A 23,759-nucleotide genomic window follows, 5' to 3' on the forward strand; every position below is an offset into this window, starting at 1 on the left:
GAGAGAGTTCAACAAAATGGAAGATGGAAAAGCAAAGAGACGAGAGAAAGAGAAATGAGGGGGATAGAGAGAGAGATATTAAATACAGTATAGGTACCTTGAACTGAATGAGCTCGGGCTTGGAGGAGAATAGGTGGTGGCACTGGAAGCAGGGCAGTTTGGTCCCTTGGGATCCCCTGTCCCTGGTCTGGCCCGGTGCCGCGGTGGTCCCTGTCCCCGGGGTCACGTTCATCTGGCTCTGGGAGTTGCTCTTATTGAACTGATCCTACAGGCCACAGAAATATTATAACATTGTAGTGTCAGTGCAGGACAGGAAACAGTACTTTGTACAGCGTACATGGCTATGTTTTAGAAACAAAAGCGTAAAATATCAAAAGCAAGCGCTATTAGAGCCTCAATTAAGATCATTGAAGGTCAGTAAGTTGCCGTCCTTGAAATGTTTCTACTCTAACGTTTCAACTGAGCTAATTCATCAACCCAGAGGAGGTGTTACCTGAAAGGTGACGACACAGTTCATGGTGCAGAAGTTCCGGATGGAGCCGTCCGACATGGCCAGGTGGAAGGAGGGCACAGTCTTCTGACCACAGGTGTTGCACTCTACCTGAGCACCTAGGTCGACACGAAAGGAGGAGAGGGAGTGTTATGAATGTATATGCATACGAGTGAGCGAGCGAGAGCAAGGTGTACATGTTGCAGAGGTGGTTAGCCTAGCTATACCTGAGGAGCTGACGGTCTGTACTTTGTGGGCTGTAACACAGCCAGTAGAGCAGAACATCTCCAGCTTGCCATCAGAGTCGGCACTGTCGACCATCTCCACCGGTGCGCGGAACTTGCGGCACATAGTACACGCCACAGACTTCTTAGCTTTCTGAAAAACCAGACCGACCACAGAGGAAGAGAGAGTGAGTGCTTTTGCTTGCTTTAACTTACAGGTAGAAGGTTTTTATGTACTGGAGAAGATCCAAGGTCCCTCCCTGGGACCTCCACCTCCGAAGAGCTTTGAGAGGAATTGACAAAACAAGGGTGGTCGGAAGCAAGGATTTGACAAATCGTAACGTTTTTAGAAAACAGCCCAAGTTACAGTCCACAGGCCAACGGCTTCTTCTGACTGCGTGACCTGCATCTCAGGGATCAGATTCTTACCTGTTTGAAGGTGGTGACACAGCCGGCGCTGCAGAAGGTCTTATTGACCCCCTGCATGACCAGCACGGTGACCTTGCCATAGCAGTAGTTGTTGCAGCTCTGACAGCTGTTCATGGACAGCTTGTTGGTGGAGCGGAAGCGCGTGAAGCACACCTCGCTGCACAGCCTGTGCATGCTGCCCTGGAAGATCACCTCATGTTTACTCTGTGGGGGGAGAGAACAAGGAGCTCATGTTGAGGCAAGAGGGGCAGAAATAAATATTCAAGGCAAAAGGAGTCCAGTTTTATACTTTAACACACTAAAACCCACTATAAAAAAAAGTCTGTCAATCCAAAAATTTTCACTTCCCTGTCAACTCTGACATTCCCAGTTTTATATGGCCAATTTTGTTACTCCTAGCAACTACCACACTGACACGCGCAGAGACCATAAGTCCCTTACAATGCAGGCCTTTTTGCACATGCTGCACTTGACGGCCCCAGTCATGGTGGAGAGGGAGGAGGAGAGGGTGGAGACGGCAGAGTTCCTCTTGAAGTTGAAGGAGGAGAGGCAGGTCTGGCTACAGAAGTCCTTCACCGTGCCCATGGTGTCCACAGGAGCTGTTATCACGTCCTTGGGGTTTGCAATCTCCCTGAGGGGAGTGATAAGTTCATAATTGATCTACGAACATATTGTTGTTTACATTCAGGTAGCTCACAGTGCCTTACATTAAAATGCATGTGGAAAAAGATAGCACAATGGAAGTCAAATGTGAATCAAACTTTTACTCTAAGTACAAAAGGTAAATCAAATGATTTTTATTGGTCGTCACCTTTGGAGTTTAGTCCATTCCTTTATCTTTCTTAAATAATTATCTACATAGCTACTCCATTGGCATGACAACAGCAAGACTCACTTGAGGCAGTAGTGGCAGGGTTTCTTGGCTGGGCAGGGGGCAGTCGTCTTGACGACAGACGGGGGACTATAGGAGGTGAGACAGGACGTGGAGCAGAAGAGGTCCGAGGAGCCCTTCCTCTGGTAGGCTGTTTGGCCCTTCAGTAACACCTTGTTACAGGCCGAGCAGGCCACCCGCATAGCCATGGGCATCAGCGGAGGGATGGAGGAGGCGGCCGGGGTCAAGGGAGGCATTACAGTCTTGGAGAGGGAGGTCACTGGTATGGATGTGGCTGTGAATAATAGAGAGGATGGGTGGAGATTGAGGGAAGAGAGAAATATATTTTGCTCCTTGAGAGCTTGCGGTAGACTATAACAATCCACTCACAGCCCAGGGATGTATCTGCCATGAAAATTATATATTATATAAATATATATATATATATTTTTTTTTCAGGTTGGGATGGCAATCAAATTTTTGGAATGTTAAAAAAAAAAACTATTTCCGGCCTCTCGAGTGGCGCAGCGGTCTAGCGGCTAGAGGCGTCACTACAGATCCGCATTTGGTCCCGGGCTGTGTCGCAGGCGGCCGCGACCAGGAGACAGCGCACAATTGGCCTAACGTCGTCCACGTTAGCGGAGGGTTTGGCCAGCCGGGAAGTCCTTGTCCCATTGCGATCTAGCGACTCCATGGCGGGGTCATGTTTCGGAGGGCGCATGGCTCTCGACCATCGACTCTCCTGAGTCCGTACAGGAGTTGCAGCGATGGGACAAAACTAACTACCAATATGATATTACGAAATTGGGGAGAAAAAGTAGACTTACATTTTTTTTAAATTTAAAAACGCTTTCCGTGTAAACTTTAACACCTAAAACCAGATATAAAGTATGTAGAAAAGATAACGTACCACCAGTGCCTTCGGAAAGCATTGACCTTTTCCACATTTTGTTACATGTGAAGAAGATCCTCATTTCAAACAAACACATTCGTTTGCATAATTCCTCACCTCAATTACCTTTGCCCTTTTCTTCAAATTGCCCTTATTCTAAAATGGATTTTAAAAATACAAAAAAAATCCTCAGCAACTTACACACAATACCCCGGAATGACAAAGTGAAAACAGGTTTTTTGAAATTGCAAATTTATTAACAATACTAAACACAAAATAATTTATTTACATAAGTATTCAGACCCCCATCCTGTTTCCATTGATCATCCTGGAGATGTTTCTACAACGTGATTGGAGTCCACCTGTAGTAAATTCAATTGATTGGACATGATTTGGAAAGGCCCACCTATCTATATAAGGTCCACAGTTGACAGTGCATGTTAGATCAAAAAGGCACCGATCTGAGGAAGGGTACCAAAAAACATCTGCCACATTGAAGGTCCCCAAGAACACAGTACCCTCCATCATTCATAAATAGAACAAGTTTGGAACTACCAAGACACTTCCTACAGCTGGCCGCCCGGCCAAACTGAGCAATCGGGAGAGAAGGGCCTTGGTCAGAAAGGTGACCAAGAACCCGATGCTCACTCTGACAGCGCTCCTCTGTGGAGATGGGCAAATCTGCCAGACGGACAATCATCTCTGCAGCACTCCACCAATCAGGCCTTTATGGTAGAGTGGCCAGACAGAAACCACTCAGTAAAAGGCACATGGGAGCCTGCTTGGAGTTTGCCAAAAGGCACCTCAAGGACTCTGACCAAAAAAACAAGATTCTCTGATCTGATGAAACTAAGATTGAACTATTTGGCCTGTACAGTCGTGGCCAAAAGTTTTGAGAATGACACAAATATACATTTTCAAAGTTGGCTGCTTCAGTGTCTTTAGATATTTTTGTAAGAAGTTACTATGGAATACTGAAGTATAATCACAAGCATTTCATAAGTGTCAAATGATTTTATTGACAATTACATGAAGTTGATGCAGAGTCAATATTTGCAGTGTTGACCCTTCTTTTTCAAGACCTCTGCAATCCGCCCTGGCATCTCTGGGCCACGTCCTGACTGATGGCATCATTCTTGCATAATCGTTGCTTGGAGTTTGTCAGAATTTGTGGGTTGTTTGTTTGTCCACCCGTCTCTTGAGGACTGACCACAGTTCTCAAAGGGATTAAAGTCTGAGGAGTTTCCTGGCCATGGACCCAAAATACCAATGTTTTGTTCCCGAGCCACTTAGTTATTGCTTTTGCCTTATGGCAAGGTGCTCCATCATACTGGAAAAGGCATTGTTCGTCACAAAACTGTTCCTGGATGGTTGGGAGAAGTTGCTCTCGGAGGATGTGTTGGTACCATTCTTTATTCATGGATGTGTTCTTAGGCAAAATTGTGAGTGAGCCCACTCCCTTGGCTGAGAAGCAACCCCACACATGCATGGTCTCAGGATGCTTTACTGTTGGCATGACACAGGACTGAAGGTAGCGCTCACCTTGTCTTCTCCGGACAAGCTTTATTCCGGATGCCTCAAACAATCAGAAAGGGGATTCATCAGAGAAAATTACTTTACCCCCGTCCTCAGCAGTCTGTACCTTTTGCAGAATATCAGTCTGTCCCTGATGTTTTTCCTGGAGAGAAGTGGCTTCTTTGCTGCCCTTCATGACACCAGGCCATCCTCCAAAAGTCTTTGCCTCACTGTGCGTGCAGGTGCACTCAAACCTGCTGCCATTCCTGAGCAAGCTCTGTACTGGTGGTCCGCAGCTGAATCAACTTTAGGAGACGGTCCTGGCGCTTGCTGGACTTTCTTGGGCGCCCTGAAGCCTTCGTCACAACATTTGAACCGCTCTCCTTGAAGTTCTTGATGATCCGATAAATGGTTGATTTAGGTGCACTCTTACTGGCAGCAATATCCTTGCCTGTGAAGCCCTTTTTGTGCAAAGCAATGATGACAGCACGTGTTTCCTTGCAGGTAGCCATGGTTTACAGAGGAAGAACAATGATTCCAAGCACCACCCTCCTTTTGAAGCTTCCAGTCTGTTATTCGAACTCAATCAGCATGACAGAGTGATCTCCAGCCTTGTCCTCGTCAACACTCACAACTGTGTTAACGAGAGAATCACTGACATGATGTCAAAATCAAATCAAATCCCAATTTTATTTGTCACATACACATGGTTAGCAGATGTTAATGCGAGTGTAGCGAAATGCTTGTGCTTCTGTGGTGGCAGGGCTGAAATGCAGTAGAAATGTTTTTGGGGGATTCAGTTCATTTTTCATGGCAAAAGGGACTTTGCAAATAATTCCAATTCATCTGATCACTCTTCATAACATTCTGGAATATATGAAAATTGAGGCAGCAGACTTTGTGAAAATTAATATTTGTGTCATTCTCAAAACTTTTGGCCACGACTGTATACTAAGCTTCAGGTCTGTAGGAAACCTGGCACTATGTCTACGGTGAAGCATGGTGGTGGCAGTATCATGCCGTGGGGGTGTTTTTCCAGCGGCAGGGACTTTGAGGCTAATCAGAATCGAGGCAAAGATGAACGGATCAAAGTACAAAGAGATCCTTGATGAAAACCTGCTCCAGAGCGCTCAGGACCTCAGATGGGGATGAAGGTTCACCTTCCAATAGGACAACGACCCTAAGCACACAGCAAATACTACGCAGGAGTGGCTTTGGATGTCTCTGAACATCCTTGAGTGGCCCAGCCAGAGCCCAGACTAGAACCCGCTCAAACATCTCTGGAGAGACCTGAAAATAGCTGTACAGCAATCCTCGCCATCCCTCCTGACAGAGCTTGAGAGGCTCTACAGAGTAGAATGGGAGAAACTCCCCAAACACAGTTGTGCCAAGCTTGAAGCGTCATACCCAAGAAGACCCGAGGCTGTAATTGCTGCCAATGGTGCTTCAAAGTATTGAGTAAAGGGTCTGAAAACTTATGTAAATGTGACATATTTTTATTTTTTTTTAAATTAGAAAAAGTCTAAAAACCTGTTTTTTATTTATTTTTACATTTGGTGTGTAGATTGATGACCGAAAAAAACAATGTAATAAATTTTAGAATAAGGCTTTAACGTAACAAAATGTGGAAAAGGGCCAGGGGTCTGAATACTTCGAAGGCACTGTATATTTTTTTAATAACGCAATCTTTGAGAACTATCAATTACCTAAACAAAAGCTAGACATCAGTGAGAATTGACAATTCCAAAAACAATTGATTTAGCAGTATTCATTTTGTTAGTATGTTTGAGCAGAAGAACCCAGCATAAGCCAAGGCAAAATGCATAGAATAACAGGAAATTAGCTTTAAAACGGCAAAAGTTTCTCAGCTCCATGGCAGAATATGAATAATCAAAAGAAACTTGCATTAAAACTGCACAAATGTATCTCAGCTCTATCTAGAACATTTGCAGGAATTGCAGAATTGGCAATTTGCAGAACATTTGCAGAATTGCAGGAAATTGGCTTAAAAACGGAACACTATCTCTACCCCGCCAAAATAAGGGTTGTTAAAGTTCTGTTAAATTCAAACATTGTTAAATGTTAAATTGCCCCCTGCCACCCGTAAGGCCCTTTTTGATCTAGAAAAAAACCTAATCAGGTTTGCTGATGACTTGATTAGTGGAATCAGGTGTGTAGTGCTTGGGCAACAACCCCCAAAAATATGCACCCATTTGGGTCCCTAGGACCATGATTAAGAAACACTGCCTCAGGGCTTTGACCGTTGAGCGACCACTAACGTGTCCTGATGTGTACAAATATCAAAGTGTCCTGCTCACCGATTGGGGTAGGGGCGCCGCCCACAGAGAAGACGTTACTGATTTTCAACTCCTGTAAATAGCAAAAAGGTGACATACATTTAACACGCACACAGGATTTGGGATAAAATACACACACAGCTTGAACTATATGCATTGACGTCAATAGACAAAGTTCATGTGGCTCAGACAACTGAATGGTCCCGTTAGAACAAGGCCAGTGAGTTTAGAGATGTCGTACCTCCGCTGCGTCTGGTTCATCCTTGACGCCCTCTGTGAGGACGACTGGAGCCAGGGCCTGGTCATACTCCTCATCTACTGGCTCATCCTTCACATTCACCATGGAGAGGGTGTCAACGCGGGTGGACACAGGCTCTGCTGTCGGCTGGGCAGACTGCATAGAACATTCAACAGCAGCATGCAACATTCAGTAAGAATTGTAGATGGAATCATGCAAGTTAATGATGAATGTTTACCGGCCATCTATTACACAGGTATTCTGACAAAGCCTTCGCAACACCTCAATCTTTAATACATATAAGCAGTGGCCACATTTCTGCCAAGCTTAAGCTTGTGTAGTCACTCGGGAGGAAATGAATTCACTCTATTCTTTCGGTTGAGCTGGAGAGAGGATACTCACGTCCACAGCTTTGACTGGCTGTCCTGTCACTCCATTCTCCAGCCCTGCAGGACTGTCAGAGCCTGCAGAAAAACAAGCAACCGGTCTTTCAGCTTGAGATTTGATTATTTATTTTTTAACAGTAAAAGCATTACTGAGAAACAGAAGTGTACTCATTAGCATCTGAATATTGGGAGGGACCACACTAACATTCACGTAGTCGGGTCATGTCTGAACATCATGCAGCCAAAGACTGTATATTCCAAAGACTGACTCTTGTGGACTCTCACCTTTACTGTTCTGTGGGAGAAAAGCTTCGCTAGAGGTGGGACTGGGGTGAAATGGTTTGACATCTTCAGAACGGTCCCCCTCCATAGGTGGAGACGAGCCGCTAGCCTCCTCAAAGCTGGTCTGCTCAGCAGGTTGCTCGGTGTCCTCTGTCGTGGAGACAATGTTTGAGAGATGGGACAGTGTGAGTAAGGTGACGTGTTTGAGGTCTGAGGACTTTCGACACTGGGGCACTCCATCAGCAATTGAGTGTCAAGCAAGATAGAGAAGTGTTTAGGGTAGCATCTCATCCGTAAAAATAAACACAACCTGAAGAAATGAATAAAGCAAACTACGGAAACAATTGATAATCCCGATCCTAAACTTGTATAGCCAACAAAAAGCTGCAGGCAGCAGTCTTATTACCTGTATCCACAATAGAAGGCATGGAATCAGTGTTGTCCACTTACTGGGCTTACTGGGCTTCTCTCGTTGCTTCTCTGTCAGTGCATCTGTCCCGGTGTCCATCTTCTCCACTTCATCCCCATGATCCAGGGAGTTGCTGCTAAAAGCGTCCATGTCGCTGCCCTCTTCCACAGCAGTTATCACGGGCATCCCCTCCAAGTTGTGTTCCTCCTGCATCTGTTCCTCCTCCACTTTGATAGCATTGACCTCCATCTCATCATCGGCATCCACTACTCCCATGTCCAGAGGTATGTCTGTGCTGTCTGTTCCACCATTAGTCTGTGAAGCATTTGTATTGCCTGTTTCTTCCACAGTCTGGGGTGCATCTGAGCCAACGGTTTCTCCGACTGCCTGCGAAGCATCAGCACTGGCTGTTTCTCTTTCCGTCTGTGAAGCATCCACGCTGGCCGTTTCTCTTTCCGTCTGTGAAGCGTCTGCACTGGCTGTTTCTGAAGCATCTACGCTGGCTGTTTTTCTTTCCTTCTGTGAACCATCTGCACTTGCTGTTTCAGTCTGTGAAGCATCCACGCTGGCCGTTTCTCTTTCCGTATGTGAAGCATCCACGCTGGCCGTTTCTCTTTCCGTATGTGAAGCATCCACGCTGGCCGTTTCTCTTTCCGTCTGTGAAGCATCCACGCTGGCCGTTTCTCTTCCACGCTGGCCGTTTCTGTCTGAAGCATCCACGCTGGCCGTTTCTCTTTCCGTCTGTGAAGCATCCACGCTGGCAGCTTCTCTTTCCGTCTGTGAAGCATCCACGCTGGCCGCTTCTCTTTCCGTCTGTGAAGCATCCACGCTGGCAGCTTCTCTTTCCGTCTGTGAAGCATCCACGCTGGCTGTTTCTCTTTCCGTCTGTGAAGCATCCACGCTGGCCGTTTCTCTTTCCGTCTGTGAAGCATCCACGCTGGCCGTTTCTCTTTCCGTCTGTGAAGCATCCACGCTGGCCGTTTCTCTTTCCGTCTGTGAAGCATCCACGCTGGCTTTCCGTCTTCTCCACGCTGGCCGTCTTTCCGTCTGTGAAGCATCCACGCTGGCCGCTTCTCTTTCCGTCTGTGAAGCATCCACGCTGGCCGCTTCTCTTTCCGTCTGTGAAGCATCCACGCTGGCCGCTTCTCTTTCCGTCTGTGAAGCATCCACGCTGGCCGCTTCTCTTTCCGTCTGTGAAGCATCCACGATGGAAGTTTCTCTTTCCGTCTGTGAAGCATTCACGCTGGCCGTTTCTCTTTCCGTCTGTGAAGCATCCACGCTGGCCGTTTCTCTTTCCGTCTGTGAAGCATCCACGCTGGCCGTTTCTCTTTCCGTCTGTGAAGCATCCACGCTGGACATTTCTCTTTCCGTCCGTGAAGCATCCACGCTGGCCGTTTCTCCTTCCACCCGTGAAGGATCCACACTGGCCGTCTCTCCTTCCATCTGTGAAGCATCCACACTGGGCGTTTCTCCTACCGTCTGTGAAGCATCCACACGGTCTGTTTCTCCTTCCGTCTGTGAAGCATCTACACTGGCTGGTTCTCTTTCCGCCTGTGAACCATCTACACTGGCTGGTTCTCTTTCCGCCTGTGAACCATCTACACTGGCTGGTTCTCTTTCCGTCTGTGAACCATCTACACTGGCTGGTTCTCTTTCCGCCTGTGAACCATCTACACTGGCTGTTTCTCTTTCCGTCTGTGAACCATCTACACTGGCTGTTTCTCTTTCCGTCTGTGAACCATCTACACTGTATGTTTCTCTTCCTCTCTGTGAATCCTCTTCACTGACCATTTCTCCCACAGTCAGCAAGGCATCGGTTATCATTTCTTCCACTGTCTTTGAATTCTCTACAAAGGATTCCTTCACAGTTTCTGTATTACCAGCATCCCCTGCCCCGTCTATAGTTGAGGTACTTGCACTGACTGCATTGGTAGCATCATCCCCACTGTTTCCATCTGCCGAGGCTGTTGGTGCATTGTTGCGTGATGCTCCTGGGCCCATAGAATCCACTGATGCTCCAGACTGAGCTGGCTGCTCCATCTCCTTGTTTGGCTCACCTGTATGCTGAGTTAAGACAATATTCTATTAATAATGGTCCTATAAGTAGGGCCCTGAGTTTTTCATTACCACTTGACCTGACCAGGACAAAGTCAAGAACACAGTTAACAGACAGATCAAGTGTCATGGCTACTGGGGGTAATGTCAAACTCATGCTTACAATCAAATACCAACGTAGTGAGAACCAACTAGAACCGATTTTGAGAGTGCAGTGTTTAAGTATGTTGATTTTCTTGGGCGGGAAATGAAGTGGAGGGTCGATATAACTATAACTACCTCGCTTGCAGAAGACATAACTAACTAGCTAGCAATAATTCAAAAACGTTAATTACCTCTGACTGGCCTGCTTTCTGGGATTCAGCCATGACTTGCTTCCAACGGCAAAAAACGACTAGCTCTTATTGTCACTCACTCACAATATAGGTCCACCAAAATATACTAAAAACGGATCAGAGGCTTGCTAGCCAACATGCATTAGCTACTTCTGCCGCCTCCTTGTTGTGGGGAAAGCTAGCTAGGTAACGTTAGCCAGCTAGTAGCAACGATATGTCGCCAGCTAAAACGAGTCTTAATTTGAATTACCGAACAAGGTTCTTAAGCTTTGCCATGCATATGACGCTAACTTCGGATATATCAATGCCGGTGAGTTATAACTTTACAGAAGTCAAGTCCTTTGCATTTTCACTCTGCACAGCTCCTCGAAGAAACTAGCGAAACATACATCTGCGTAAACATGGAAGACCTGGCTATGTCATTTCCTGATTCACATCTACATTGCAACACCTCAGTTCCGCCAACAAGAATAATGAAAGCCAATTTATGATTGAACTGGCAATGCGATTCCGGAGGGTGTGGCATAATTGCGAAGCCTCGGGAGGTTTCAATATCAAGCTCCACACCACATCTCTGTGCTCCTCCTAAATGTTGTAACAATGTAAAGGGCTCTGTTCATGCCTGTAAAGCTCCGCGTTGGCATGATTGGTTGATGGTAGGTGGGGACGGGAGGTCATATAAACTTACTTCCTTTTGACAACAGCTTCGCTATGTGAAGCTCAAGAAGTATGAAATACCTGACTTCTGCAGAGGCCATATCACAGTAAATGCTGTATTTATCGGATTATCAATGTATAACCTTTAAAAGGCTGTACATACTCAAGCCAATGTCTGAACGTGACTTTTATTCTGAAAGATTTCAAAATCGGTGACCCAAAAGTACTTAGTTATTCTTGCTTGCTTCACAGATGTGCCAAGCGGTCAATATTAACTACGGTAACTACTTCTGGGTCACGGATTTTTGGAATTCTTCAGAATAAAAGTCCAAACCTGTATACTTTGCTAATTTTGGCACAATTATCAATATTCTATACTAATTATCATACAAAGAATAATTAAAAGTATTTCTATAAGATATTGTCATTTTATTTTTTTCCAAGCCTAAATGGTCAACAATGGTTTTTGTGTGTGTACTCCTATCATTTAATGTGCCGTACAACATTATCTGTACATTGTGTCGCAGTAAAAGGGGAACTCATGAGCACACTTGTAGTTTCCAAGTCCAGAGTTAACACCCAGATGAGTGTCACTGCTCATTTGGCAGCCCTTATAAAGTTGCACGTAAACTTAAATCCAGTATTTTTTTAAATATTGGACATACATAAAACTATTACGATCCTCTGGGTGTAAAACTCTGTAGATTTGGAAACTATTGTAGAAGTGCTCCTGAGTAGAATGGACCCACCCTTTTACTGCGACACAATGTACAGATCATTTTTTATGCTGCAATATGTATGTCCAATATGAAAAAAAGATTGGATTTAAATTTACATTTACATTACATTTAAGTCATTTAGCAGACGCTCTTATCCAGAGCGACTTACAATTTGATGGGCCACTCAAATTAGTAGCAACTAAAAGTGGTCCTGAGTAGAATGGACACCTTTTTACTGTGACACAATGTACAGAGGCCAAATGATAATGACCATTATGTAGTTAGAGAGGTGAAGGTACCAGCTGAAGGATTGGAAATTTGACTCTAGTAAACCAAAAGAATGCCATGCAAAATGAATATGCACAGAACTGTTCTAATTTAGCATGCCACCATACAGGGCAAGCTAGTGATTTGAAATCAGTATTCTATATGGCAGGGTTCCCCAGCTGTCAGCCCGCGATGCACGTTGGTGATTTGATTTTGCCCTCCAGGTTTTTTGAGCAAAAAACAACACCAGGAAATCAGCTCCAAGTGATTTTTATTTAAGAAATCCGTTCCCAAGTATTCCCACGCATACTAGAGATATGACATGATCGTATACAAAGCAAGGTTTGAAATTATTATATTTTAGTCAAACATATCTGTTTGGGCTTCTTGCGGTCAATTTGCAATCTACAAATTATTTGTAATTACGTTCCAGCCCCCCGACCATCTGCTCAAGAAAAAATTGGCCAGAGGGCAGAATCTAGTTTTGAACCCTGCTAAATGGGAACATGTTGCTAGAGATTAATGTGAGAGAAGAATATAAACAAACTAGATTAATTGTTGTAATGCGCCCTTGCGTGCAGCCTATGAAACGAGTAGGTCATAGGAGAATAACTTGAATCTAGTCTAATTACTAACTTTGGTCGAACCAGGCTGCAAACTGTTCTGCAGCCTTGTGAAGCAGATGTGCATCAAGTTTGGAAAATGCGGACTAGATATCCGGCAAAAAATGAGTTAACCTTGTATCCTCATTTACCCTTTTATTTTTATTTATGTCTCTATATATACACACACACACATTTATATTGACTCTACACACACGCACACCCATTCACATACAAGCTGCTGCTACTCTGTTTATCTTATATCCTGATGCCTTGTCACTTGACCCTATACACATCTACCTCCATTACTCCAGTATCCCTGCACATTATACATATGGTATTGGAACTGACCCTGTATATAGTATGCTTACTTACTTATTGTGTTCTTCATATTTCTTATTTCTTTTTACATTTTTTTTAGTTATTGTTATTGATTATTGCTGTGTTTTGAGTTTGCAAGAAAGGCATTTTAATGTACTTGTGCATGTGACATTAAAACTTGTAACTTGAAAAACAACATATAACAAAACGCACCATGCACCTGGTGGACATATGGCGTGACTGCGGCATCCCCAACTAGTGTTGCGTACTGCTCCATTGACAATGAATGACTTCCACCAGAACATAAAGAGTTTGATACATTTGGTGAACATAAGGCTTAAAGCAATTCATGCTTAATCTGATGGTGTGACGCAATTGCAGAGCCTCCGGAGGCATGTAGAGACCAATTTGAGCTCTGTACTACCCTCCACTGCCCATTTTTTTTTAACAACGAGGACGGCTCCATATAGCTCTGCATTGACATGATTGGTTGAGGATATGTGGACGCAGGAGGTCCAGTATAAACACAAACTCACTTCCTTGACAACTTCCTTCTTCTCAGCTAAGCACAATAAATATAAATGCCCTGACTTTTGCATAGGCCCTATGTAGTAAATTATGTACAGTCACTGCTGACATTTGATTGACCATGTACAGCCTTTTAAAGGTTATAAATGGTCAATCCGATAAGAAGTCAGGGATTTCATACTTCTTGAGCTTCACATAGCAGAGCTGTTGTCAAGGAAGTAAGTTTGTGTTTATATGACCTCCCACCCCCTATTTAAAAAATTGTCCAAACATTATATGGGAATAATAGCCATTTTATCTAAGAAAATGTAGTCTATTTCTGAACAAAGTACAGAGTTTGGAAAACCCTGCTATTGGCTGATCGAAATAGAGTACCACAGTATGAGTCTTAACACCCATAAAACCTAGTGGTCAAACAGGGAAATGGTTCCAATCGTTTTTCCAATAGGGGATTTTATAAACACTTAAAATAAGGGCTGTGTTTCATGTAAGCTTACCTTGGTGTGAAGTTTTGATAAGCATGTAAATCTCTCTAGGACAAGGTGACTTTTATCAATATATTCCCCTATATTTAGCCCCCCCAAAAAAAAAATGAAATGCTAAACAGCTGCTAATCTGCCGAATCGAGACAAAGGTAATTTCTGGATTAACTATGTTAGCTACCGTAATTTCTGGATTAACTATGTTAACTACCGTAATTTCTGGATTTTTAAGCGCACCTGAATATAAACCGCACCCACTGAATTAAAAAAAATATATATGTATTTTGTACATAAATAAGCCGCACATGTCTATAAGCCGCAGGTGCCTACCCATACATTGAAACAAATTAACTTTAAACAGCTTTTAAACGAAACACGGCTTGTAAACAAAAATAAATAGGCTGAAACCACTGAAGTCATCTCCTTCGGTGTGGGAGTTGAATAGCTTCAGAGCTGCTGACCCAGACTCGTCCGTACCCTGATGGACAGGCCTTTACGTCTCATAAATCTTAGACACCACGATGGTCCACCTCTAAAATCCTCAAACTTCATTGCGCTGGCGATTGTTTTGGCTTTCAGTCGGATCTGCACAGTTGAAACACCTCGGCCGTCTGCTCTCTGTGTGTTGACCCAGTCTTCAAGCTCATTTTCTAGTTTGGGCCATCTGCTTTTCTTCCCTCTGAAAGCTTTTGTTGTCTTCTTGCACGGAGTCAGTTCCTCGCGCTGCTGTTTCCATCGTCTTATCATCGACTCATTAAGGCCAAGCTCCCGTGCAGCAGCTCTATTTCCCTTTCCAACAGCCAGATCGATCGCCTTCAACTTGAAAGCTGCATCATATGCATTTCTCCGTGTCTTTGCCATGATGAGAGTGACAAAATGACTACCGTAATCAGAATGATGGGAAGTTTGAGCGCGCTCCATTTACGTCACATTATGTGACGGTGCTCAGTTTTTTGGCGGCATGAATCTTGCGAAAGCGGGGAAAATCCATAAATTAGCAGCGTCATTGTATAAACCGCGAGGTTCAAAGCGTGGGGAAAAAGTAGCGGTGTATAGTCCGGATATTACGGTAAATGTAGTAATTAATAAATTGGCTACATTTCTTTAAATGGTCAAGTCTGTGAACTTTTTTGTGCAAGTTTTTAAATTGACACAATACCTGTTAGCAAAGTTGTCAGCTCGAGATGACGTGCAGGAGCTTGCATGAATTTGTAGTCTTGCATGATGTTTACTTTAATGCTAATTAGCATTTTCGAATCTGAGAGTAAATAGAGCCAAATATATTGATAAAAGTCACCTTGTCCCTAGAGATTTACATGGTTATCAAAATATCACGCTAGTGTAAGCCAACACGAAGCACAGCCCTTATTTGAAGTGTTTCTAAAATCCCCTATGAGAAAAATGAATGGTGGAAAACCAATTGGAACCATTTCCCTGCACAAATAAATAATCATAACATTTAAAACTATATAAATATTAAAACACATACAAAAATACACATAAATATCAAAAAGAAGTAACAAAGACAAATAGAAACAAACTGTAGTATATAAATACAAATAAAAAAGAGAATTTAATTATTAACCTATTGCTAACAGAAAAACACACAGAACAGTGTTTCTGTGTGTCCCCTTAGTGCCAGATTTCTAATTGCCAGAGACTGCACAATAGCAGTCAGACATGTCAACACCTCTCTCCATCTTATCCTCTCAGCCTCCATAAGAGCCATCTCATGCTTATCAATTGTTTCCCCTTTTTTGATCCTCATTGTTTTTTCCATGTTTTCATGCAGTTTTGGTGTTCTGGACTGCTGTCGGTGAAGTCAGCAAAGAACTTGCATGTTTCCAGTCTGTCAGTCCTGAGTTTTCTAAATACATTTTCTTCTTAGAAAAGAGTTTGCAGCAGAAGCAGAAGAGGCTGTTGTTTCTTTCAGAATGCACCAACCAACTTCTAGGGATTTTTTTCACCACTCACCAAGGTCTTCCTGAAATACTGGTGGTGGCAACTTCTTCCATCACTCTCATTCCTTGGGGGGGGGGGGGGGGGGGAGTCAGGTGGTACCTCACTTGGTCCTCTGCAAACTAGTTGTGTCATAATTCTGTCAGTCAGAACTGAAGGCCAGTCAGTAGGGTCATCAGACAGTGGTTCATCCTCAGCAGCAGGGTCTGTAGACAGTGGTTCATCCTCAGCAGCAGGGTCTGTAGACAGTGATTCATCCTCAGCAGCAGGGTCTGTAGACAGTGGTTCATCCTCAGCAGCAGAGTCTGTAGACAGTGGTTCATCCTCGGCAGCAGAGTCTGTAGACAGTGGTTCATCCTCGGCAGCAGGGTCTGTAGACAGTGGTTCATCCTCAGCAGCAGGGTCTGTAGACAGTGGTTCATCCTCAGCAGCAGAGTCTGTAGACAGTGGTTCATCCTCGGCAGCAGGGTCTGTAGACAGTGGTTCATCCTCAGCAGCAGGGTCTGTAGACAGTGGTTCATCCTCAGCAGCAGGGTCTGTAGACAGTGATTCATCCTCAGCAGCAGGGTCTGTAGACAGTGGTTCATCCTCAGCAGCAGGGTCTGTAGACAGTGGTTCATCCTCAGCAGCAGGGTCTGTAGACAGTGATTCATCCTCAGCAGCAGGGTCTGTAGATAGTGGTTCATCCTCAGCAGCAGAGTCTGTTGACAGTGGTTCATCCTCGGCAGCAGGGTCTGTAGACAGTGGTTCATCCTCGGCAGCAGGGTCTGTAGACAGTGATTCATCCTCAGCAGCAGGGTCTGTAGACAGTGATTCATCCTCAGCAGCAGGGTCTGTAGACAGTGGTTCATCCTCGGCAGCAGGGTCTGTAGACAGTGATTCATCCTCAGCAGCAGAGTCTGTAGACAGTGGTTCATCCTCGGCAGCAGGGTCTGTAGACAGTGGTTCATCCTCGGCAGCAGGGTCTGTAGACAGTGATTCATCCTCAGCAGCAGGGTCTGTAGATAGTGGTTCATCCTCGGCAGCAGAGTCTGTAGACAGTGGTTCATCCTCGGCAGCAGGGTCTGTAGACAGTGGTTCATCCTCAACAGCAGGGTCTGTAGACAGTGGTTCATCCTCGGCAGCAGGGTCTGTAGACAGTGGTTCATCCTCAGGCAGCAGGGTCTGTAGACAGTGATTCATCCTCAGGCAGCAGGGTCTGCAGACTATGATTCATCCTCAGGCAGCAGGGTCTGTAGACAGTGATTAATCTTCAGGCAGCAGGGTCTGTAGACAGTGGTTAATCCTCAGGCAGCAGGGTCTGTAGACAGTGATTCATCCTCAGGCAGCAGGGTCTGTAGACAGTGGTTCATCCTCAGCAGCAGGGTTTGGTGGGAATGCTGCTACAGGCATTTCTAATGGAGAGCACATGGGAATTATTTTACACATGTTATTCACAGCATTTATAGTGGTGGAACATCCCACATACATACCCAGTAATAATTACATCATCATTGTTACCTACAATATGGAAACTTAAAACTTTGCAAAAGGGAAATTATTTATTTTGTTTATGTTATGCAGGGATGTACACACATAAACACATGTGTGTACCCACACACACCAGTGTGCACAAACACACCTGAAGAATCCTGCTGGGGAGAAGTGGAAGCAAATGGGTCTTCATCCTCAGACTCAGACAACATTTGAGGAGGTGACTGGCTCCTCAACCTGATGCTCTAAGATCATTTCTGAAGACACCTGTGTGGCTGAGGAGGTGACTGGCTCCTCATCCTGATGCTCTGAGATAATTTCTGAAGACACCTGCGTGGCTGAGGAGGTGACTGGCTCCTCATCCTGATGCTCTGAGATCATTTCTGAAGACACCTGCGTGGCTGAGGAGGTGACTGGCTCCTCATCCTGATGCTCTGAGATCATTTCTGAAGACACCTGCGTGGCTGAGGAGGTAGATGGCTCCTCATCCTGATGCTCTGAGATCATTTCTGAAGACACCTGCGTGGCTGAGGAGGTAGATGGCTCCTCATCCTGATGCTCTGAGATCATTTCTGAAGACACCTGCGTGGCTGAGGAGGTAGATGGCTCCTCATCCTGATGCTCTGAGATCATTTCTGAAGACACCTGCGTGGCTGAGGAGGTAGATGGCTCCTCATCCTGATGCTCTGAGATCATTTCTGAAGACACCTGTGTGGCTGAGGAGGTAGATGGCTCCTCATCCTGATGCTCTGAGATCATTTCTGAAGACACCTGCGTGGCTGAGGAGGTAGATGCCTCCTCATCCTGGCCAATGCCAGAGGGTGCTCCAAAATATTTCAGAATTTGCATTGAATTACAGTATATGAATCTGACACCCTAAATACATGTCTTGCACAATTAAATATACATGTCATTATGCAAAACTTATCAAACTTTCAGAATAGGTACCAAATGAACCATACAACCTCCTTGGCTAATTCTAGGCATAAAACACCCCAAAAGACTCAATATATCACAAAAGATACAAAATATCGTGTTTTAAGTTATCCTACAGCATTGGAAATTCCTTACTGAGCTTAGGACCTAGTCAAAACAATCACAGAAAACCTTTACGATGTCACCTCAATGAAAGTTGAGACCAAATCAATAATGTGCTAGTTAGGTTGTAATCGTTTTGCTGCATGCTGCACACATTATCATGGGGAAATTGTGTGAAATTATATCCAAGCTAGTTGGACAGAAAACAGAATATTGTCGCCATATGTGTAATAGCATAGCAAGCAACATAAGCAAGCAACATAGGACAACAAACATTAAGTGTTACGCTAGTGTAAGGAAGTGCTGTGTCTTATGCAAATGACCAGCTTACTGCTATTACATTGCTATAACTGAGACAACGTATTTTCACAGTGAAACATGTTAGGTCCCATACAGGATAGCTTCCACACGCACACACACATACACACACTAACTGCCGAGGACACACAGATAAGACATACACCCACACATTGGGAGGAAGAGACACAGCCTTGACTTGCAGACACAAGCACACACACACAATCTCCTTCCTAGCCGAACATTGTGTGACTGAGAACGGCCCGACGAGACCCGGAGGAACGACGGACGGCTCAACAGGACCAATCCAAGAAGACAACACCTCAACTGTGGCCAAAAGACCGGGACTTCCAGACTCAACCCACTTTCTGTACTGTACATAACATGCTTGCAATCTGTTATCGGGGCTTCTTTCTGCTGGTTCCTTGTGAGCCAAATGAATGAGCCCGTATACGTTGTACCAGATATCTTTACTCTGAATAAACTGTCGCTTGTCATACAATTTACCACCTTGTCCGAATCGATCCTTGATCTACATATCCCATTATCAACACTAGCCTATTTCATAACATGCATAATATTATACTCATAAAGAGATGACGTAGCTGCGTATCTTTATCTTTTGCACATTTCTCCTCTTCTTCTTTCCTCTTTGTCCTGAACACGGGGCGCCTGATGCCTTAGACCTTTTCTTATTCTTTTGTGTTGATTTGGCACTCGAGCATCAATACATTACCCATCCCCCAACACTGTCAACCAAGACTCAAGACTACATTACCCATCCCCCAACACTGTCAACCAAGACTCAAGACTAAACCAATTCACCTCAGTGGTGTAGAGAGTGGTTTTATATTATTTTTGACGATTTCACACAAACCAGACAAAAAATGCAAAAATATGTCTGTGAAACTATATATTCATAGAATTATGAATGAATTGAGGTTTATTTGGTAACATTTCATAGTGTGACTGATTTGACTAATTGCATTAGTACTGTACAAAATTAGAGGTGCGCTATTTTATAGATTCCCTACCTCAGGCTTCCAGTGGGGAGGCCTGAGGTCAACCTGCCCCCTCCCCATCTCGTACTTCTGAGTGGGAGACCTTCCCAGACAGGAGCCTGCCTAGCTCACAAACTAGAATCAGGGCGCCCACTCCGACAAGGTTAATTGACCCACAGTCCCACACAGTGACATGATATCATTGACGTGGAGTGCAAATGAGCGATAGAAAATCGCACAAATGCTAACGTTCCAAATATTTTTGTGCAGGCACCCTGTGCTGCCCCCGGCAAGATGTTGCCCTGGGCGGATGCCCATATACCTAAATCCACCACTGGGTGGGGGTCTTGTGGTGGGCAGAAGGATATCACCACAGCTGGCCTGGGACATGATGAAGGCTGTTCCAGCCTGGTATCCATCCACGCCTGTATGCATTCCCCTCTTCTCCACCCTGATGTGCCCTGTGGTTAGGTGTACTTGCCCTGAGCAGACCCATATTACTGGCCTTACCTCTGCTGGTAATTGCCTGGGTACGATGAGAGGAGTAAGGTCGTATCTCGCAATACGTATTCTCCCTGGTCCAACAATCGTACAACGTTTAAAATATACTGTCCTCCTTAAATCGGCCCATTCTCTCTGCTGACAGTGACAGAATACAATATAAGATAGTGTAGGCCTATTCAAACATGTCCTACTAGGGGCAGATCACACCAGGCGGCGGAGCTTCCGGCTATGCTTGAGTCTTACAATCTCAGCAGCAGCATCAAAACTCTGTAGCAGTATTGAATGGGTTGAATTTTACAATCTCAGCGACCTGGATTGTTGGGCTGGACCAATCTGGTCCATTTGAATAGAAGCATGAGGAAAATGTTGTTCAACATGTGTATGAATGTGGTTCATTGAATGGGTTTAGTTCAGCGGTTCCCAAACTAGGGGTCGTGACTTCATGTGGAGTCGCCTGATATGAAAATGGGGTTGAGGGAGAATTTCCCAAATCCTGCAAAATTAACAATAAAAACACATACACACATATTTTATATATATATATATATATATATATATATATATATATATACATACAGTGGGGCAAAAAAGATTTAGTCAGCCAACAATTGTGCAAGTTCTCCCACTTATTAAAAAGATGAGAGGCCTGTAATTTTCATCATAGGTACACTTCAACTTTGACAGACAAAATAAGAAAAAAATCCAGAAAATCACATTGTAGGATTTTTAATGAATTTATTTGCAAATTATGGTGGAAAATAAGTATTTGGTCACCTACAAACAAGCAAGATTTCTGATCTTCAAGATCTCTTACAGATCTCTCACAGACCTGTAACTTCTTCTCCAAGAGGCTCCTCTGTCCTCCACTCGTTACCTGTATTAATGGCACCTGTTTGAACTTGTTATCAGTATAAAAGACACCTGTCCACAACCTCAAACAGTCACACTCCAAACTCCACTATGGCCAAGACCAAAGAGCTGTCAAAAGGACACCAGAAACAAAATTGTAGACCTGCACCAGGCTGGGAAGACTGAATCTGCAATAGGTAAGCAGCTTGGTTTGAAGAAATCAACTGTGGGAGCAATTATTAGGAAATGGAAGACATACAAGACCACTGATAATCTCCCTCCATCTGGGGCTCCATGCAAGATCTCACCCCGTGGGGACAAAATGATCACAAGAACGGTGAGCAAAAATCCCAGCACCACACGGGGGGACCTAGTGAATGACCTGCAGAGAGCTGGGACCAAAGTAACAAAGTCTACCATCAGCAAGGGCATTGAAGATGAAACGTGGCTGGGTCTTTCAGCATGACAATGATCCCAAACACACCGCCCGGGCAATGAAGGAGTGGCTTCATAAGAAGCATTTCAAGGTCCTGGAGTGGCCTTGCTAGTCTCAAGATCTCAAACCCATAGAACATCTTTGGAGGGAGTTGAAAGTACGTGTTGCCCAGCAACAGTCCCAAAACATCACTGCTCTAGAGGAGATCTGCATGGAGGAATTGGCCAAAATACCAGCAACAGTGTGTGAAAACCTTGTGAAGACTTACAGAAAACATTTGACCTCTGTCATTGCCAACAAAGGGTATATAACAAGGTATTTAGATAAACTTTTGTCCAAATACTTATTTTCAACCATAATTTGCAAATTAATTAATTAAAAATCCTACAATGTGATTTTCTGGATTTTTTTTTCTAATTTTGTCTGTCATAGTTGAAGTGCACCTATGATGAAAATTACAGGCCTGTTAATCTTTTTAAGACAGAGAACTTGCACAATTGGTGTCTGACTAAATACTGTTTTGCCCCACTGTATGTATATAGCACCAGTCAAATGTTTGGACACACCTACTCGTTCAAGGATTTGTCTTTATTTGTACTATTTTCTACATTGTAAAATAATAGTGAAAACATCAAAACTATGAAATAACACATATGGAATCATGTAGTAACCAATTTTTTATTTTTGAGATACTTCAAACTAGCTACCCTTTGCATTGATGACAGCTTTGCACACCCTTGGCATTCTCTCAACCAGCTTCACCTGGAATGCTTTTCCAACAGTCTTGAAGGAGTTCCCACATATGCTGAGCCGTTGTTGGCTGCTTTTCCTTCACTCTGCAGTCCAACTCATCCCAAACCATCTCAATTGGGTTGAGGTCAGGTGATTGTGCAAGCCAGGTCATCTGATGCAGCACTCCATCACTCTCCTTCTTGGTCAAATAGCCTTTTACACAGCCCGGAGGTGTGTTGGGTCATTGTCCTGTTGAAAAACAAATTATAGTCCCACTAAGCGCAAACCAGATGGGATGGTGTATCGCTGCAGAATGCTGTGGTAGCCATGCTGGTTAAGTGTGCCTTGAATTCTAAATAAATCACAGACGGTGTCACCAGCAAAGCACCCCCACACCATCACACCTCCTCCTCCATGGGAACCACAACATGCAGAGATAATCCATTCACCTACTCTGTGTCTCACAAAGAGACAGAGTTTGGAACCAAAAATCAAAAATTTGGACTCATTAAACTAAAGGACAGATTTCCATCGGTCTAATGTCCATTGCTCATGTTTCTTGGCCCAACCAAGTCTCTTCTTCTTATTGGTGTCCTTTAGTAGTGGTTTCTTCACAGCAATTCAACCATGAAGGTCTGATTTGGCTGAGAATCATTGTTGGACAGCAATATTCAAACTGTGTCTCTGATTTTCAAGCAAAGTACCCATAAGGGCCACTGATGTCATAATATTAGATAGAAATACAAATACTAGATAGAACAGAAGGATGTCCTGTATTCATGACAGCCCTAATGGCCTGATACTTCCCCAACAGGTTACCTTAACCTTTATCAATTTTTTTCTAGATTTCTCCTGGTTCTACATACTTGTGTATTTGGACACCCCCTCAATTTAGTAGATTTAGCTATTTCAGCAACACCCTTTGCTGACGGGTGTATAAAATTGAGCACACCGCCATGCAGGGGCGGCAGCGTAGCCTAGTGGTTAGAGCATTGGACTAGGAAACTGAAGGTTGTGAGTTCAAACCCCCGAGCTGACAAGGTACATCTGTCGTTCTGCCCCTGAACAGGCAGTTAACCCACTGTTCCCAGGCCGTCATTGAAAATAAGAATGTGTTCTTAACTGACTTGCCTGGTTAAATAAAGGTAAAAAAATAAAAAATAAATCTCCATAGACAAACATTGGCTGTAGAATGGCCTTACGGAAGAGCTTTGTGACTTTCAAGGTGACACTGTCATAGGATGCCACCTTTCCAACAAGTCAGTTAGTGAAATTCCTGCCCTGCTAGATCAGTCAACTGTAAGTGCTGTTATTGTGAAGTGGAAATGTTTAGGAGCAACTCTGCATAGTGTGAAGTTTGGTGTAGGAGGAATAATGGTCCCTTTGTTCCAGTAAAGGGAAATCCTAATGCTACAGCATACAATGACATTCTAGATGATTCTGTGCTTCCAACTTTGTGGCAGAACTTGAC

The 23,759-nt window shown here is 44.1% G+C and overlaps 2 protein-coding genes across 3 annotated transcripts in view; both read right to left on the reverse strand.

Moving 5' to 3' along the window:
- Positions 1-8,715, reverse strand: part of LOC124043570 (zinc finger MYM-type protein 4-like) — a 27,736-nt gene extending 19,021 nt beyond the window's left edge. For both annotated transcript variants that reach the window (XM_046362284.1, XM_046362283.1), the window contains exons 1-11: positions 8,075-8,715; positions 7,628-7,774; positions 7,359-7,420; positions 6,960-7,112; positions 6,740-6,791; positions 2,039-2,309; positions 1,585-1,774; positions 1,144-1,347; positions 718-868; positions 494-609; positions 98-265 (exon numbers count right to left, since the gene is read on the reverse strand). In XM_046362284.1, the coding sequence (XP_046218240.1) occupies positions 98-265; positions 494-609; positions 718-868; positions 1,144-1,347; positions 1,585-1,774; positions 2,039-2,309; positions 6,740-6,791; positions 6,960-7,112; positions 7,359-7,420; positions 7,628-7,774; positions 8,075-8,309 (1,749 nt within the window). In that variant the 5' untranslated portion in view covers positions 8,310-8,715. The remainder of the gene's footprint in view (positions 1-97; positions 266-493; positions 610-717; positions 869-1,143; positions 1,348-1,584; positions 1,775-2,038; positions 2,310-6,739; positions 6,792-6,959; positions 7,113-7,358; positions 7,421-7,627; positions 7,775-8,074) is intronic.
- On the reverse strand, positions 8,344-11,089 carry LOC124044379 (repetin-like). The gene is made up of 3 exons (XM_046364031.1): positions 10,424-11,089; positions 8,570-10,097; positions 8,344-8,348 (listed from the first exon to the last, which is right to left on the reverse strand). The coding sequence occupies exons 1-3, from the start codon at positions 10,454-10,456 to the stop codon at positions 8,344-8,346; spliced, it is 1,566 nt and encodes a 521-aa protein (XP_046219987.1). The 5' UTR covers positions 10,457-11,089.
- Positions 11,090-23,759: the final 12,670 nt, after the last annotated feature.

This window comes from Oncorhynchus gorbuscha, linkage group LG09 (genome assembly GCF_021184085.1).
Source record: "Oncorhynchus gorbuscha isolate QuinsamMale2020 ecotype Even-year linkage group LG09, OgorEven_v1.0, whole genome shotgun sequence".
NCBI lineage: Eukaryota > Metazoa > Chordata > Actinopteri > Salmoniformes > Salmonidae > Oncorhynchus > Oncorhynchus gorbuscha.